Below are 17,507 nucleotides of genomic sequence, written 5' to 3' on the forward strand. Positions count from 1 at the left end.
TCTCCCTGCCATGTTGCATGGGAATGGCCCTGATGTCTACTGGGGCTGAAGGTACGCTAAAAGAAGTTGATCTAAAAGCATGCCTAACGTCCCTGTTTGTTTACAGCAATTTAAACTGACCGCGTTCTGTTCAGCTTGTCCGACTGAGTGGCCAAGGTCCACTCAGCCCTTTCTTCCTTGTGTGCAGGAACAGCTTGTTCACAAGAGCCAGCAAATACCCCCTGCTTTGCGCTGGGAAAGCAGCTCAGGCACAGCACAGGGTATTGCGAAAAATACCCCTGCAAGCAAGAGGGACAAAGCCTTCAGAGGCTGCCTGAAAAAACAAATACTTTCTTTTAATGGGGCTACTCTACGGCACAAACGTCCTTTCCCCTCTGTGTAACAGTAGTGAGCAATCAGCAGCTTAGCCCCACAGGAGCCTTCCTGCCACAGCAGGGTCAGCACAGAGCAATAAATTAATCTTTCTCCGGAAGGGAGCTTGAGCAGGTCAGATTCCTTTGTGGTATCGGTGGCCGTCGTTCCGAGCTGCCCTTTGCCTCCTTAGCCGGCCTCTGGCGTGCTAAATCACAGCCTGCCAGTGAGGGTTTGGGAGGCACCGCTCACCTTCTGTGGCTGGAGATCCATTTCCCAGCTACTGCTGGAGCCAAGACAGCCAAGTGCGTGGGGAGGGAGGCTTGGGGAGAGAGGAGGGGCCTGTCCCGGCTGGTCTCAGAGCTCTGACTGGAAGGAGAGAGGGAGGGAGAGAAGAAACTGCAAGCTTTGAAGGGCAGCGGCAACCAGGAGACAAACGGAGTTGCATCCTTAAGGAGCTGGCTGGGCTCCCGCGCAGAGCTGAAGGGGGCTGGTTGCCCACAGCCCTGTCCCCGCAGCCTGTCCTGAAGCAACAGTGTGGTTCCCCACTGTGCAGAACTGCCACGGAGGCCCTGGCCCTTCCCCACCACCCCCCAAAACCTGCGCGACAGAGCAGCCATGGGTGTCACTGCAGCGGTGTCGGCAGTACGGCACTGACCCTCCAGACGGTGTAGATCCAGTTGAGGTAGGCGCGGACGCTGGTGTAGACGCCGGGCGAGCTGGGGGTCCCGCAGCCCTGGCCCCAGCTGACAATGCCCACCACCTGCCAGTGCCTGCTTGAGTACAGCAGGGGCCCACCGCTGTCCCCCTGTGAAGAATAAACCGGCTGAGTGGGTGCTGAGGACCCCCCCAGTCCCCAGCGTGGCGGGCACTGGTGGTCACAGCTGCGGCTCGTAGCCGTTTCCCAGGAGCACAGCTCTTCCCTGAAAGGGGCTGTTTCATTGATAGCTGCAGACCAGCCCACCCCCTCTTTCTGGACCCAGCACCCCCCACCTGGCAGGTGTCCACCCCTCCTTGGGGCAAGCCGGCACATAGCATCTTCTCGGTGACCTCCCCGTGGTAGGCGACCAGGTTGCAGCTCTCTGCATCTATGAGTTTCACCTCCGCCTGCTGCAGGGTCTCTGACAGTTTGCCTGCACCAAACATGGCCGCTCAGAGGGGCCCCCCCAGCAGCCCCGGGCAAGCAGGGACTCCACCAGCCCGGCTCCTCCTGCTCGCCTCCACGCTGTCCCGCTCACCGTGCTCCTGTGTGTAGCCCCAGCCTATCACCCACAGGGACGTGCCCGGCGCCAGCTCCTCGTCAAAATAGGGCAAGCAGATGGGCTTGCTGCTGTCTGGGAAGGAGAGGTGAAGTGCAGGAGATGTCTGGGGAGGTTTGCGGGGAAGGTGCTCATGCCAGGACTGGCTGGGCCCACGAGCCGGCCGGGCACCCAGCTCCCCGCTGCACTCTTGGTAAGGCACCGCTTGCATGCAGCCCACTCCGCGCTGCTGCTCGGTGCCCACTGAGCACTGCCACATGGGGTCATCGCCCTCCTAGCCTGCTTCTCGGTGCTGTCAGAAGACACTTGGGACTCTTGCTGTGAGGCGTGTGCCACATCTCACCTGAGACATGCAGAGGAGACTGCAGCTTCACCAGGGCAATGTCATTGTCCTTGGGAGACGCAGGTGTCGCCTCAGCCAGGAAGACCTTCTCCACAGGGAGGGTGATGGTGCCTGAGAGGAGGTCGGAGCCGGCCTTCACGCGCCAACTCTGAATGACGGGGTTGTTCCTGTGCACAGACATGCCTCTTACTGCTCCCTTGTTTCCTGTCCATGAGCCTGCTGTGGGGACATGCAGCAAAGCCCTGCCTGCATGCTGCCCCACTCAGCGTCGGTCAGCTGCATTGGCCCAAGGGGCACAAAGACCTGCGCAAAGCCCTGCACAGATGTGTTAATTACAGGACACTTAAGCAACATGTAGCTTAAACCCTGAGGGACCCAGCCTGGCCTCGAGGAGTTGGCCCAGCCCTGACATGTTGGTGCCGGCTGACCAGTGTACTGCGGCGGGGAGGTCGCCAACTCACTTGAAGCAGTGCGCTGCTGTCAGGATCCAGCTGGGGTCGATGATGCTGCCCCCGCAGATGTGCTCCTTCCTGTACTGCAAGCTGACCTGCCACGGCCAAGCCTCGATGGCGGCCGGACTCCCACCCAGCACACGCGGAGTCCTGATGCTCTCCCCGCAGTCTTTTGCCCAGCGGTGACGGTGGAGCAGCGACAAAGCAACACGTTAGCTGTGGCAGTGGGAGAGAAAGAGCACCCGCTCTGCCCTCCTCCATCCTTGGGGGTGAGCGGGGACGGAGGGTCCTGCACCTCCCAGGGAAGGGACTGTGGCCCAGGTGCCTCCCCCTCACCCCGTGACACTGCCTGGGTCACCCCTTTGTGGGACACTTGGCACACACCCCTTTTGTTCTCTGTTTGCGCATCATCCCTGGGCTTGCTGAAATTGGTTCGTCCGTTCCTTGCCTTCTCCAGCCCACCAAGCAGATTAGTTTAATCAGGGTAATTCATCAGTAAAAGTAAACCCATCCAGGCATCTGGTCAAGCCTCTTGTAGGTGTTTCGTTTCTGGGAGGTTTATACTGGCTTAGGAATAAGGCTAGTACTAATTAAGTCCAACTTTTCTCATGCAAACAGTGCGGGAACCGGGGAGGGCCAGGACTTGGGCTGGAGCTGAGCTCTTGCAGCCGCAGCGCAGCAGCACATGAGGCCGTGCCAGGAATGAGGACCTGGAGCAGGATGAGGCCTGCAAGGTGCAAACAGCATCTCTATACTTACTGGAACAAAAGAGCGAAACAACCGATCCAGAGAAGCATTTCCTGGAAGAGGGAGGAAAAGGGCTGGATTTGGCAGAGGAGAGGCTCTGGCTCCGGAGCCAGGCACAGCAGGCGCCCACTCAGGGCGAGGGGCATGGCAGCCGCCTCTGCACAGGCCCCACTGCTCACCTGCCCGGGTCGGGCATCTGGAGGCTGCCGTTGCTCAGCACGAGTTCACGGGGAGGCAGGGGCTGCCCTGCGTCTGCCTCCACTGGCCAGAAAGTGGGCGTGCTGAAACACATGGGGGGACACAGGTCAGCAAGTCCCAGGTATGCTACCAGTGGGGCACCGGTGCTGGAAGAGGACAGGCATTGGTGCCCAAGCATCTCCAGAAGCCAGGACACTCGGAGGTTCTGGCTCAGACTGAGCCAAGGATGGTATAACCCGGTTCCAAAACTTGAGGGACTGAAGCTTTATGAGTAGGTCTTAAATGTTTGCCTGCAGCCCCGACAAAGAGCTGCTGAGATAGGGAGGAAGCAGGAGTTTAGGAAGGGAACGTCAACCCTGTGTCAATGAGCAAGAGAAAGACCCCATAGGAAAAAGGGGGTTCCGTGGGGCAGGGACACAGGGATGCCAGAAGCACCACAGCCCTGAGGGTTGGGTGCAGGAAGGGGGGACTGGCCACTGAGGCCAGGACCAGGGACAGGAGCGTATTGAAGGAAGGGAAGCTACTCCCTGCTCTTCGGGGAGGCATGGGGCAGGTAGCTCCCAGGGGACCTCAGGGGTGTCCCTGCGGTTACCTCTTGTGATATTTGTGGCCTGGAACTCAAAGCATCTGTCCCTGATTTGTTGGAACTGGAAATACCATCTTGGGCTCACTCTAGGCTCCTAGAGGGGCTCAAACACCAGAACCTATCTTGTCCCTAGTATACCCCTAACTTAACTCAAACTCTGCCTTAATCCAGGGCTGACACCAAACACACAGGGCTAGCACTCTATTTCCTCAAATCTCGGCTTTAACCAGCTGTAGCTGAATGCAGCACTACAAACTTGCTACTAGCTCAGGGCAGTGCACGAGGTGGACACAGGTGAGTGACATGGAGCTTCATCCCAGCTGCAAGGACCCAGCCCTGCCCATAGCTGTGCATCACCCACCCCCCCCACTCAGCACCCACACCGCCCACCCAACTGCTGCTCTCCTGGGCCTTTGAAGGGGGAGTGCAGTGCTCTGGTGAGGAGAGTGCATGCTGTTGCGAGCTGCAGGGCAGCCCTGCTGCATGGGTGCCTGTGAGTAGGTGGGGGTGAGGTGAGGGGTAGGAGCCAGGCAGGGTGCCCGCGGGCTGGGGACGGAGCAGAGGATGCTGGGCACGGTACTGTGCTTATGTGAGAAGCTGCCAGGGCTTCTAGCACAGAGACTAGCTGACTCCTAGGGACGCACAGAGGGCTCTGTGTGGCAGGGATGGACCAAAACCATTAGTGGAGAGCTTCGAGTGCTTTGTAAGTAAAGAGCCCCACTCAAAAAGAGGTTTTGTGGGAGAAGGATAGATAAAATGGGCAAGAGAGGTGTGGAGAAAGCAGCCTTGTACCTCCTATAGCCCATTTGCTCACAGGCTGCTTTTGCCAGCACCAGGTTGAAGTGGTCGTGGCAGATGCAGGACCAGGCTCCAGTGTTTCTGTTAAGCACCTGCAGGATGGATCTGTCTTTGGAAACACGGGCTGGAGACAGACACAGAGTCAGCTTTGTTGCAGGTGACTTCAGCAGGCGGAGGCTTGCTGCAGCAGCCCAGCCCCTCCAGAATGCTGGCAGGGTGTCCTGGACTCACCCCCAGCTGGTGGCCCCTCAGGGACCCACTGGGGACAGCTGGCCTCGTCCTCGCCCTGCAGACAGTCCGTTTGCCCATCACACACCTGCTGCAGCAGCACCAGCTTCAGGGGCTGTTTGCAGAAGAAGTAGTGGTAGTCCAGGTAAACCTTGACTAGAGGGAAAGGGGGAGCTTAGTGCTGAGCTCGTGCTGCTGGGCAGGCTCAGGGCTTGCCTTGGGGGGCTCAGCAAGAAGGTGGCAGAGCCAGTCCCGGCTGAGCCCTGCGTCCAGAGCTGCATTTGCCAAGCCGTGGCCATGCCCAGCAGTGGCAGGAGGAAGGGGGAGAGGAGGGCGGGAGCCATACTCAAGAACCCGACCATAACCAGGCAGGCGAGGCTGAACACTGCTGCCAGGATGGGAATGCCAATCCGCTTGAAGGACTCCAGAGCCGTGGAGGCTTTGCGTCTTGTGCTGGGACCTGTGACACAGAGGAGCGTGGCCCCGCATCGCCAGGCCCAGCCTGGCAGTACCCACGCCCCCAGCTCCTGTGGGCATTACCTCTGCCATTCAGTCGCTCGGAGGCTAAATCCTGCAAACCAGAGGGGAAAAACAGTTACTGAGCCGAACCTTCGGCCAAAAAGCAAGTCGGCAGGCGGAAAGGGTCCATAGCAGCTTGGCTAGCTGGCAATCCCCATGCCTAACGTGGGATCCCTAATGTGATCAGCTGCCCTGGGGAGGGCAGCCCAGAGAAGGCAGAGGATCAGCTAAGCCTGGGCAGGCACAGAGGCTGCTGTCTCTTGGGCTTGCTCGAGGCCCACCAGGACGATGGGCAGGGAAACTGCCCCAACCCACAGCTGAGGTTGCTTTAGAGCTGCTGCGGACGGGGATGGCACATCCCAGTGCAACAGCGTTTGGCTCTACTGTCACCAGGGATCTCTGGCTGTGGTGTTCCCATGGATGCCACTTGTGCAATTCCAGTAACTGGCTATTAATGTTACAAAGATAGTGCCTTTAATGCACTAGAGGCTTAAGAAGTCATAGGTGTTATGAAAGAGGCACTTTCTGATGTGCCAAGAGTCAAAATACATGGGCCCACAGGGCTGTGCCACCTGGACATGTCACGATGGGGGTTATTCTTTGGCTGGCCCAGCGTGGGGTCAGAAACTGAGCAGCACAGCCTGAGTCCTCCCCGACAAACTGTCGGAGCCGCTGGAGAAACCACCCCGGCCCATGGGAACGGGTGCTCTCGGGGTGGGGAGGGAGGGCTGTGCTGCTGCTAGGACACACGTAAACACAGCCCTGGCTGCAGTCAGCAATGGAGCGAGTGATGAATAAGGCATTGATCCCACTTGATCTCCTCGAAATTATTTTCCTGTAATAGCTTCTCATACAAGAGGTATCCAACTGCAGTAGGAAGGGTCCCGTCAGCAGCACCAGGCAGCCGTTGCTGAAGGAGCCGCTCCTGTCCTCGGTGGGCGGGTTGGTGATGGGCAAAGATCAGAGCCCCTTTGCGGGGGGTTCAGGTGGAGACTGTATGTTTCTCTTGCCCTGTTCTGCAGCCCTGCTTGTGCCACGCTATTGAGAGCTGCTTTCTGGCAGCTTGCAGTTTGAAAGTGTGCTCCTGCCCTGCTGAGGCTGTGGAAAGCAGCACGCTTGCTTTTCCCTTGAACGCCCTTCCAGCCCCAGGCGGGCGCTTTTCCTTTGCATTTGCTTCTGGACCCTACCACAACAGGTAAGATGAGCTTTTTTGCAGGGCCCGTACCCAGCATGAACAGAGGTAAGGAAGATTAAAAACACTGCAATAAACCCATAGATCCAGGAGAGTTTGGGATTTAGAAGCCTTTGCTCATTTGGGTGCTGAGCATCAGGAGCAGCACGCTTTTCCTGGGCAGCAGAGAGCTGGAGATGATTTCATTTGTTGTCTCAAACGAGAGCAGAGGCCCCTGGGCAATCTCAGAGCTCGGAGTTTGGGGCTCTGAAGAACAGCGGTGCAGCGAGACCGGGAACGTGGTAAGGCTGTAAAGGGGCTGTGCTCCAGCCCGAGGCTGGTAGGAGGGAGTGGCGGAGCTCTCCCTCTCCAGGTCACTGTGTTTGGGCATGTTTAGCCATGCACAAAGACTCTATCAGCAGGATTTTACAGGCGAGTGCCAAGCCATTATTTGTGGGTTAATACACAAAGATAGCTTGGATTTAATGTGCTGCTAGCTCAGCCGTCACTGCCCCTCGCCCAGCCAGGAAACGTTGCCTCCCCATTGTGGCCCTGCCGCATGGCTTGGGCTACCAGTTTCGGCTGCTCGCCTGCCCGGGAACAAGAAGTGACCTGTGCAGGGGAGGACCAGATCCTGCCCAGTGCTGTGGGCATGCAGCTGTGCCCCAGCATGCAGCTGTCTGGCTCTTTTGAGGGAATGCCAGGGACCTTCCTCTGAACAGCTGAGATCGTCTGGCACTGATGCTGAGCATGGGCAAGTCATGGCGAGCGCCTGGCTGCTGGATGGGCTCTGCGTAGCCCCTCAGGTCTTTTTGGCTCCCACCAGGGCACTGCAGTGCTACCAGGGGATCCCAGCTCAGCTCCTGGGGGCCCGGGGCCTGGGTCCTGGTAGCAGGGAGTCAGGGACCTGCTGGGAGCAGGAGGGCAGGGTGGGAAGAGGAACATGTCTCCTGGACTTCCCATCTTGGCCGTCCTTTCAGAGCTGCTTATCTGCAGCATCTGGTGCCTGCAGGAGCCCTGGGAATTTTGTAATGCCGGTTCGGCTTACTCCCAAACGCCGCCAGTTGAGGGCACGTGGGGCCAGTCCGTCCTCATGCTGACCTCTTGTGTAACCGTGGGCCTGGGCTGGGCATGACCTGGATAATGGGATCCTAACGGTTCCCTGCAGGAACAGTCCCAGGGCCCCATCGGCTCTTCCAGGCTCTGCAGCATGGGGGGGGGCTCTGTGGCTGGGGGGCACCGCAGCTGCCTCTGCCTGCCAGTAAGCTGCCCGTACTTGTGCCCATCATGTCGTCTGGTGTTGGGCTCCTTTCTGACAACCCTGGTCAGGTCTTGTGCAGACGCAGGTGGAAGGGATGATGCTGTGGTGCTGGCCACTTTCCCACACAGAGAAGGTATTGCCCATTGTTGGGTTTTGGGTTTTTTTTTCATATTCTCCAGTCCACAAACTTCCTCTGTTTCAAACAGATTCACAGCTTGGAGCTGCCCCAGGGGCTGCCTCTCCATGACTGCCCACTTGCTTTCCAAACCACACTACGAGCAAGAGCTGCACTGGTTAAGCTCAAAGCAAGACAAGAGCTGTGCCAGCTCCTTTGTGGAGTGGAAGCACATGATTTCCTGGATAACTCAAGGCTACCGTAACTAATTGAACTCCCTTGCTGTATTCTCTGGAAGCACACTAATGCCACTCTGGCCAGTCTGCACTCCAGCTGTGCAAATGTCAGCCCACGAACCGTGGACTCCCGATGAACTTCTGCACCCGCACTATCTGAGCAGGCTCAGGCAGCTGGGGTGCAGGCGGACTCTTGCCGTTTGCCCTCCGCGGTGTGTGGCTGAAAGGCTCTGTTGTGCACCAAATAGCTGTGCTGGCTGCTCATGAATGAGGGAAGGTAGGATGTTCCTGTGCAGACCCCACCTTCAAAGGGTGCTTAGATCTGGGGCTAACTCCTTGGCTGCAGGGGGTTTAACCCATGGATGTGTGTAGTTCCCCACCATGGTGGGTGAGTTCCCCACCCCAGAGGGGATGATGTCCCAGTGTATCGCTGGTGGAGGGTTTTACAGCGAACTGGGCAATATGCGACTGCCCTCTTTTACAGAAGCCTTTTCCTCCTAGGGAGGGACTGCGTGCCAGGCTAGGGTTTGGTGGCCATGGCTTTGCTTGCAAAAGGCACTGAATGAAGGAAGCTGAGCTGAGCACGTCCCTTGTGCTGAGCAGAGGGGCTGGGCAGTCCCATGTTGTGAGCTGTGTAGAGAGGCAGGGGTGCCGGGCTCTTGCCCAGGCATTGCCTAAGAACCAGCGCCTTCTCCGGGGGACAGGGATGGGACAAGATGCTCCAGAAGGGCATGTGTCCTTGGTGAGCAGACTTGTGAGATGCCCTGCCTGCCTTGTCTGCTTCCCAGTCTGGGAGATGGCCAAGGCAAGCCACAGAGAAATGTGGGAGTGAGACCTTGTGGGGATAGCCAAGCACCGTATCCAACAGCCACGGCAGGGTGCTGAGAGAGATGGGTAAAATTATTCCCTGCCTGGATGCCGTTGGGGGCTAGGGTCAGGGAGCAGCAGCTCTTTTGAGCCTGGGCTGCCTCGTCACCGGTAAACCACTCCTGGCAGACCTGGGCTGCAAGTGCAGCCAGCCGCGGGGTGTGTGGGGTGCGGCTGCTCGCTCCTGGAGCGAGGGGCTGGAGGCTGACATGCAGGGAGCGGGCAAAGCGGTGGGCAAAGCTGTTGGTAACTCACCATGTTCATCCAGCTCTGATGTGGTCTTCCGCCTGCAGAAGCTCAGCAAAGATCCTCCAGTCTGGGATGCAGGGAGGCTGTGGATGCCCCAATGCCCCAGGAGCCCAGGCCGGCAATGCTTCCGCCACCCCTGTGCCTGAGCTGCTCTGCCAGCGCTGTACTAACACTGGGGCAGGATCGCCCAAGCACTCCTTAAAACCCACAACAGGAGTTGTGAAACAGGAATTGTGATTTGTATTGTAATATAACACCGGTTTATCAGCAGCACCATCACCTGCAATAATCTCCTGAGCATCTCCCACTGGAGGGTGACTCACCTGCAGAGTTGCTGTCACAAAATAGCTTATCAAGAGCCAACTGACTGACAGAGCAGGATTTTTCCTGCTCCTCTCCTGATGATAAGAGGAGCCACAGCCATCCCGCTCTTTGTCCGTCTTTCCCACGTTGCATTGAGTTGTTTTTAAACAGAGGTTTTAGTAGGTGGAGGAGAAAAGGAGAAGAGTTTATTCATGAGGATACCAGGCCATTATATGCTCCTGTCTCTCGGGTCACTTGGTCTGTGTGTCCCTGCGCAGTCCCAGGTCACGGCTGGCAGGTGTGCCTGGCAGGGCCAGAGTGAAGTTAAAAGGAAAGCGAGCGGATGCCCATGGCAGGTTACCTCTGGTTACCAGGAATAACCACTCTGGGATGCAGAGTGGCTTGCTTTAGCCTGCTGCTGGCAGCACTGCCAGGCAGGATGGGCATTTAGGTTTTGGTGTGTGGGAGCCGCTTGCTCCAGCTGGGCAAAGGCTGGTGCAGGGAGCTGGCTGGGGTCAGGGAGTCTGCGGGCTGCGGTCAGCCCCGCTGGTAGCTGGCTGGAAAGCCTGGCCTTGAGCAGACTCATGCTGGAAGTGGTGGGTGTGCAGGATTTGCCAAGCAGCTAATTACCCTCTCCTCCTTTTGTAATCAAGCTTTCCCAACGGTCAGGGAGAGCTGCTGCTGCCAGGTGTGTGCACCGTGCCAGTGGGGAGACAGCAGAGTGTCCCGGATCTGCAGCTCCTCGGCCAGGGAGCCGTGCCGTCGCTGTGCCAGCTCACCCCTGCTGCAGCAGGGACCCTGCCTGCGCTGGGGAGGGCCTGACCAGGAATCCTGGCATCTGCATGTGGCTCTGCAGGTAAGGGCACACCCCACACTCACTGGTGAGGATCCTGTCCCCTCGGGAGGTGTGAGGGGTCTTGGCTCCTGCCTGCACGGTCCATGCAATGCCCAGAGACTGTGGCATGGAGGGTGGAGAGCAGCAGCCGGTGGGTCCAGCCGCATGCTTTGTGCAGGAGGGTGCCCTGCGCTACTCCAGGAACTTTCAGCTTCCAAACTGGTTTAAGGGGCTGCATGTGACAGCGGGGAGCTGGGCAGAGGGCTTGCGTCCCTGACGTGCCACTGTGGGCCCTGGCTGGGGCAGCACAGGCAAATGGCTGCATGGGCATCTGATGCAGCGTGAACTGCAGCACAGTGGAGCAAGCTCTCCTGTCCAGTCTGGGCATGCCTGTCCCTTGTCAGGGAACAGACTGTGGCTTAAAAACAGAAGCAGCTCAAGAGATGGGTGCTGCTAGGGAGAGGTTCTGGAGCGGTCCCATGCATCCAGCACCACCGGCACAGCTGCAGCCCTGTGCTGTGCCACAGAGACCTCCTTGAGGTGTGGGCAGCCTTCCCAAAGCACCCCAGTGCAAGCCCCACACACCCCACGGCCTGGACCCGCTGCCGTGGAAGGGAGAGCAGCCCGGGAGCATCTGTGGGGTGGGAGGTGGCAAGGTGGGGAGCAGCCCTTCCTCCTTTGAGCTTGAGTAAGGGTTTTGAGGAAGCAACTGAGGTTTGCAGGTGTTATGTCACAGTTCCACTTGCCTTCGGGGCTTTGCTTCCTGGAGTGCGGCTGCATTTCCAGCCCATCACCCTTCCCTGGCCTCTTGCGCATGGAGCCCTGGCATGACGCAAGCTTCCGGGCACCCCGGCTCCATCTGGGGTCAGGCAGAGGTCAGGCAGGGCTGGACCAGGGCTCTGCACAGCCGCCAGCCTCTCCGAACCACATGGACGCGCACCCTGACCCTTTCCTCTCCGCTGCCTGGCAAGGAGCAGTCCAGGCCCTTCTGTCTGAGCTGGACGCTGCCAGGGCCTCGGGGTCTGTGGTGCACATCATCCCCTCCGCATCCAGGCCAGCATCCCCACGAGTCCGAGGCATCACCCCTGGGTTTTGGTGCTCGCTCCCAGGGAGGGCTGCTCAGGGGCTTGGCTCCTGCCCTGGCCGCCTTGCGCTACTTGCACTGGGGCATGGCATAGTCAGAGGCTGCGCCTGGCAAAGCACATGCAAAGGGGGGAGGGATTTTGCCCTGGCTGCCCAAGTTTCCAAGCTGTTAATTGTTATCCCTGTTTGTTACCTTCTACCTGCAGCCACGGGAGATGGTTTCCCCCTCTTTCTGCAAGCAGGCAGTGATTGCCACCAAACCCTGGGGCTCAGGGCTTTGAGAAGATGATCAAATACAGCAATAAGTGTGCCATACCAGGAGGTGCCTGTGACTGGGGGCAGCTGGTGGGGAACGTCCTGTCACCCTGGGGTCCTGCCCTCCCTGTGGGTGCCCTCGCCCTGCACAGGGCCCTAACCTTTGCAGGTGTCCCCCAAACGCCCAAGCCCGGGCTCTGTGTGGGACCCTCCCTGCCCCGCTCCCAGCTGCTGCTCTATGCCAGGAGGAGGACACAGCCATTTGGGCACCTTGCCAGGGCTGGACACCCCTGTGTCCAGGGCATCCCTGCCCATTGGGCTTCCAGCGCTACCAGTTCAACCTCTGCCTGGCTGCCTGTCCCTGCCAGCAGCGGGAGGGCAGAGCTGCCCTTGTGTACAGGCATCATGCCTTCCCCAAGCAGGTGGGGAGGCTGGGCTGGGCTGGGAGCAGCCATTGTGGGCTGGGGCTCAGGCAATGTGCTGTCCATCGCATGAGCAGTTACGTCTGCTGGAGCTCCTCTGCTTTCTCCCCTGGGAACCAGTTGAACCGGTGGGCGAGGAGCGGTGCCCGGCCTTGCTGCAGGACAGGCGGTGAGGCGGCTGTGTCACCGGGAGAGGAGGGGACGGGCAGGACATGCCAGGCGCAGCGCTCACCGCTGCTGCAGCAGCTCCTAGCTGGGGCTAGCTGTGAGCAGCTCCTGCGGCACGGTGCTGGGCGATGGACTCCCAGGCAGGTGAGCAGGTGGCCTTTTTCTTCCTTTGTGGGGCAGAGGTGGGGATGTTTTATGGCATGGGCAACGGCTTGGTAACCTTCCCCTCCCCTCTGCTGTCTGTGGAGCTCAGCTGCTGGTGTGGCTCTACCTCAAGCAGTGCTGCTCAGAGGCATCTCACTGGGATGTGAGGACATCTGCTCCCGAGGGTGTCAGGGCAGGGAGCGCCTCCCACGCACGGCACAGGGCAGGGCCCAGGCATGAAGCTGTCGCCCTCCCACCAGCAGCAGGCATGGTGAGAGGGCAGTTTCGGCAGCCGGCTGATTCAGGGAGGCTATTGCACCATGCTCCTCCTGTCCCGCAGCTCCTGCTGCATGAGTCACTCCTGCAGCAGACTCCCTGACCTCACCCGCATTGGTCCATGCCGGGGCCTGGGGTCCCAGGGCTCCCAGCTCACCCCTGGCCCAGCAGAAGCAGGGCGCATTGGCTGCCCATGTATCCTGGCCTCCTGAGCCCTGCCATGGGGGCGCAGCAGAAGGGAAGGGCAGGCTGGTCCTGCTCATCTTCCAAGCACAACTTGGAAGCTGGCAGCGAGATGCTCTGCAGCTCCCCGGGTTGATTGCCGGATTCCATCAGGTAGAGCAAGTGCTGTGGGTTGCAGGATGACCTGGGACCTTGCTCACTATGTAAACACTGTGACCACAGGGGAAATGTTCTCACCCCACCGGCATCTGTCTAAATTTAGCTGCTGTTAGGTCATTCTTTTCCGCTGCCACCTCACTCCTGATGCTGCAAGGCACAGCACCCAGTCTCTGTGCCAGGCACCTGCCCCAAGCTCTCTGTGCAGGCAGGGGAGTGCTGCGGTGCTGACCGTGCACTGGGGCAGTGGCCAAACCCTGCTGTCCCCTTCTGGGCACAGCAGCCCCCAGAGCTGTCCCACCACCACCCCTGCCTGTGTTTTGCTAATGGGCCACACTGGGACTGAGCAGGCAGCTTGCTGGTCAGGAAGGCCCCGTGGCGGGGTCGAAGGGGATGCTGGGGTGCAGGCGGGTGTGCAGGAGCTGGCTGTGACAATGGAGAAGGGTCCAGGATGGTGTTTGCACAGTGGTCTGGGAAAGGAGAAGCTGGCAGCAACCAGAGAGGTGTAATTCGCAGCCCTGTGCTGTACACTGCATGAGATTTCCTCTGTGCAGCATGCAACCTGTGGTCAGCAGAGAAATGGCTGCTCGTCAGCTGGGCTGTGCCTGGGCACCTTGGTGTCCCCTTGACAATGTCGGGAGTGTTGGCTGGCGCTGGCCTTCGCCAGACCCTGCAGTGTTGGATGGGAGGGATGGAGAGGGTGCGGAGCTCCTGCGTATCATTGTCATCCTGTAGCAGGACCTGCTCGCCCTGAGAAATGCATCCTCTAGAGGGAACTGCCTGTCCAGAAATGGGCCCGCACAGCTGCGCAGGGACGGCTGTGGGGACAGAGTGGGTTATGGCACTGTGCGGCTGCGGGAGCACTGGGACAGCCAGCACCAGTGCTGCAGCTGTGGCACCTTGCTGCTCTTCTGGCTCTTCTCTGCTCAGCCGGGTGCTGCCAGGGCATGGCTGGCAAGATGTACCAGAGCCACAGGACAGCCCAGCTGCGCAAGGTGGCAGCCAGCAAGTGTCTCCTCAGCCCCAGCCCTGCTCTGCTACCTCCCTGCTCTGCCTGCACTTTTGCTGCCAAAATTCCAGCTACATAGCATGGCTAAACCCTGCTGACCACCAACAGCTCCCTGTGCAGCTGAGGAGGAGTGGGCACAGGACCATGAGTGGGGGTACAAGCATCGTTAGGGCGGCCAGCTCCTCACCCCCAGTGCAATCCGATGGGCCCTGGGCACAGCCAAAAGCTGCCTGGGGTCCAGCTGAGCTCCCAGCAGGGCTGGGAGCAGGAATAGCAGGGGATCCTGCTTATGGGGAATGTGGGCTCCTGTTTACAGCCATTCCCCTCCTGTTTAGGCTGAGGGCAGTGGGTCACCCCCACTGCCCTCTGGGCTCCCTTCCCAGGTTACCATCCTGTCCACTGGCTCACTGGGGGACAGCAGAGGCTGTGGCTGTGCGACCAAGATCACAAGTCTCCAGCATGGGGCTTTGGGGGTAGCAAAAATCTCTGTGCCACAATGGTCAACAGCCTCACGGAGTGTAGTCCCTCCATGCCATAGGGCAGCATGGGGTGGAGGGACGTATCCCAGCCCTACAGCTGTCCTGTTGCCCCCGGGGGATGGTCAGAACCCACAGCTTCCCAGAGCCATTTGACTGCAGAGCCCCTTCTCCCTCTGCTTTACAGGGCAAGAACCCATCAACGTGCTTGGGGTTGTCTTAGGTGTCGGGCTGGCCTTGCTGATCCTGGTGCTTTTTGGCTACACCTTCATCCGGTGGTACCAGAGGGGCCAGTGCTGGCGCCGTGAGTACGGGCAGAGCAGGGGGACAGGCAGCAGCAGGGCAGGGAGGGCTCAAAAGAAAAGGGCTGCAGGGCCCGGGGCATGGGGAGCATGCCTGACGTTTGCTGGGGGCTGGGGAAACTGGCATGCAGGGTGGCTCTGGTGTAAGCTGGAGGCATGCAGAGGCCAAGAAGGGGGATGCACAGTGATGTCCCGGTGCAGCTGGCTGTCCCGCTGGCTGTCCGGCCCATCCCTATGTTGCCGCACAGACTTGCAGCAAAGCAAAGGCACCACATGGCTCTGACATCTCTCCTTCCCACTTCCCCAGGGCCTGACTTTGTCTTCAACCTCTACCATACCTGGTAAGTGAGGCTGTGTGGGGTACCTGGGTCGGGCTGGGTGTTCCCTTCGCATGGTGCCGAGGTGTCACAAACACTCATCAGTCCCTAAACCCACTGAGCTCTGCTGTTTGCAGGTGCTGCCCCTCCGGGACAGATGCCCTGGGGAGTCCTGGCTGTCCAGGGCCAGTGCCCACGCTGTGGGCTGGCAGGGGGACAGGCAGCTCACTGAGATCTCTGCCTTCCCTGCAGTGGGCTGGGGTCAGTGGCGGTGGAGCTGGTGCCACCGTTCAGCATCAGCGGCTTGCTGAGCAGGACAGGGAGCAGCTATGTGCCTTTCCAGGACCGAGGGCCATGAGGCGGGAGCCAGGCTGGCGTGCAGGTAGGACATCACCCTGCCCGGTGATGGATGAGCGGGTCCCCAGCCATGTACATCCCCCAGTGCAGCCCACCACAGCAGCAGCACTGTGCGGCTGCCCCAAGGTGCCTGGGAGCAGCTGGTGCTTGGGGCAGCTGCAGCAGTGGGTGCCTCTGCAGGAAGCCGAGGCGCTGGGCGGGACTGCTGTGCCCCAGAGCCTCCATGCTTCCTTGTAGCCTCTGGTCATTGCAGCTTTCCCTGGGATAGTCCCAAGGTTTTTTCTGCAAAAGTCCTCCCCATGCCTGTGGGGCATCAGGGGCTTTCCCTGGGCTCTGGTTTTGTTTCCCTCCCCCAGTGCAGGCTTTGGTTTGCATTTCCTTCCTCATGCCCCACTGTCCTTGCCCTGGGACTGGACACGTGGCTGGGGGTGAAGGCAGCTGGGGGCTGGGGCTGGAGTACATGTGCTCCCTGCACCGCTTCCCCATGCTGCCTCACACCCACCTTCTAGCATCAACAGAAAGAGCAACCAAAACTGGCCATGGGGGAATTCCTCTGTTCTTGCTTGTTTAAAAAACAGCCCCTGAATGTGCTGGATTTCTACTGAAATTGTAACAGTGCAGTTTCTGTTTTCAGAAGAGCTTCTCCAGCTGCTCCCTGCAGGTGCATTTCTCTTGCTGGCCCTCCCTGACCACAGGCAGCACAGGTAGGTGCCTGAGGTTGGCTGCCATCCCCAGGCTGGTGCACTGGCCCAACCTCCCCAGGCTGGTGCACTGGCCCAACCTCCCCTTGCTTGAGATGGAGGAAGGAGCTGCCTTATCCCACGCTTCCTCAGCACACATCCTGAAGAGAAAAGACACCTTCCCCACGGACCCCCACAGCTCAGAGAGACCCCAGTCCTCAGGACCAGCTGGCTGCATGCCCAGGCTGTTGGTGAACAGGGCAGTGGGAGTGCAGGAAACCAGCTAAAAAGGACAGCAATGAGCCACAGAACTGGACAGCTGGTTTTGTGCAACAGGGGAAAATGCCATAGGGAAATGAGACTGCTTCAGACTTCCCTCCTTGGTTGAATATCTAGACCAATGTGGAAATTTGCCCTCCACACTGATGGTGCAAGCAAACACCTCAGAAAGCCCCTGTGGGCTTTCTCATGCCAGCCGCCTTCAGCCTCGGCAGAGCAAGCAGCCGTGGAAGCACCTGGAACACAAAAGCAGCCCTGGCAAAGCTGCTGCGGCCCTTGGAGAGGGGCCCCTGCCTGGCACGTGAGGGCTGGTGAGGCACGGGGGCTTTGGGACCATTTCTTTGCAAACTGTTTGCTCAGAAGGAAAACAAAGAGAAGCTCGGGAAACTGTGCAGTTGCATCTAGGGAAGCCGGTGAGGATGGAGCGGAGAGCCCCAGTCTGCACCCTGGCTTGCAAGGCAGCTGCTGGCTGGCCACAAGCCCCCTCCCTTCTCCTTCCCCGTGCCCGCCGTGCTGCTCCTTGCAGGGTGCTGGGGGAGGAAAGGTGTTTGCACGGGTGCAGCCCCTCTCTGGGGTGGCCAAGATGCAGTGCTCCCCGCTGCAAGAGCAGGAGAAGGAGAGCCACTCGCAGAGGAGTTAGAGCTGAATGTCCTCTGTGCGTTAGGCTGTGACTTAGTTGAGGAAAATGTGAGCATCCGGGATTTCCAGAGAGTCGGAGGGACCGTGCTCTCGGCTATTGAAGCCAAAGCACATGGTCTGTGGCTTTCTGGCAAACTCATCTGGGTTTCACTGAAAGGAGAGCCCTGGCTGCTTGTGGAGGGGGAGGGTAACACCGTCTCTCTCTCTGCCCCAGGTGCTGCCCCTGGATGCTGCCGGCTGGAG

At 59.4% G+C, this 17,507-nt stretch overlaps 2 protein-coding genes across 2 annotated transcripts; one reads left to right on the plus strand and one right to left on the minus strand.

Moving 5' to 3' along the window:
* Nucleotides 1-708: 708 nt before the first annotated feature.
* TMPRSS4 (transmembrane serine protease 4) lies at nt 709-9,491 on the minus strand. Its single transcript, XM_049800128.1, has 13 exons — nt 9,387-9,491; nt 5,503-5,533; nt 5,309-5,422; nt 4,966-5,118; nt 4,729-4,858; nt 3,332-3,433; nt 3,168-3,205; nt 2,415-2,580; nt 1,954-2,120; nt 1,590-1,685; nt 1,345-1,484; nt 1,010-1,159; nt 709-720 (listed from the first exon to the last, which is right to left on the minus strand). Exons 1-13 carry the CDS (start codon nt 9,393-9,395, stop codon nt 709-711), a joined length of 1,308 nt encoding a protein of 435 aa, XP_049656085.1. The 5' UTR covers nt 9,396-9,491.
* Nucleotides 9,492-12,574: 3,083 nt separating this feature from the next.
* Nucleotides 12,575-15,667, plus strand: SMIM35 (small integral membrane protein 35). The gene is made up of 4 exons (XM_049800919.1): nt 12,575-12,590; nt 14,878-14,994; nt 15,300-15,333; nt 15,562-15,667. Exons 1-4 carry the CDS (start codon nt 12,575-12,577, stop codon nt 15,665-15,667), a joined length of 273 nt encoding a protein of 90 aa, XP_049656876.1.
* Nucleotides 15,668-17,507: the final 1,840 nt, after the last annotated feature.

Source organism: Accipiter gentilis, chromosome 5, assembly GCF_929443795.1.
Source record: "Accipiter gentilis chromosome 5, bAccGen1.1, whole genome shotgun sequence".
NCBI lineage: Eukaryota > Metazoa > Chordata > Aves > Accipitriformes > Accipitridae > Astur > Astur gentilis.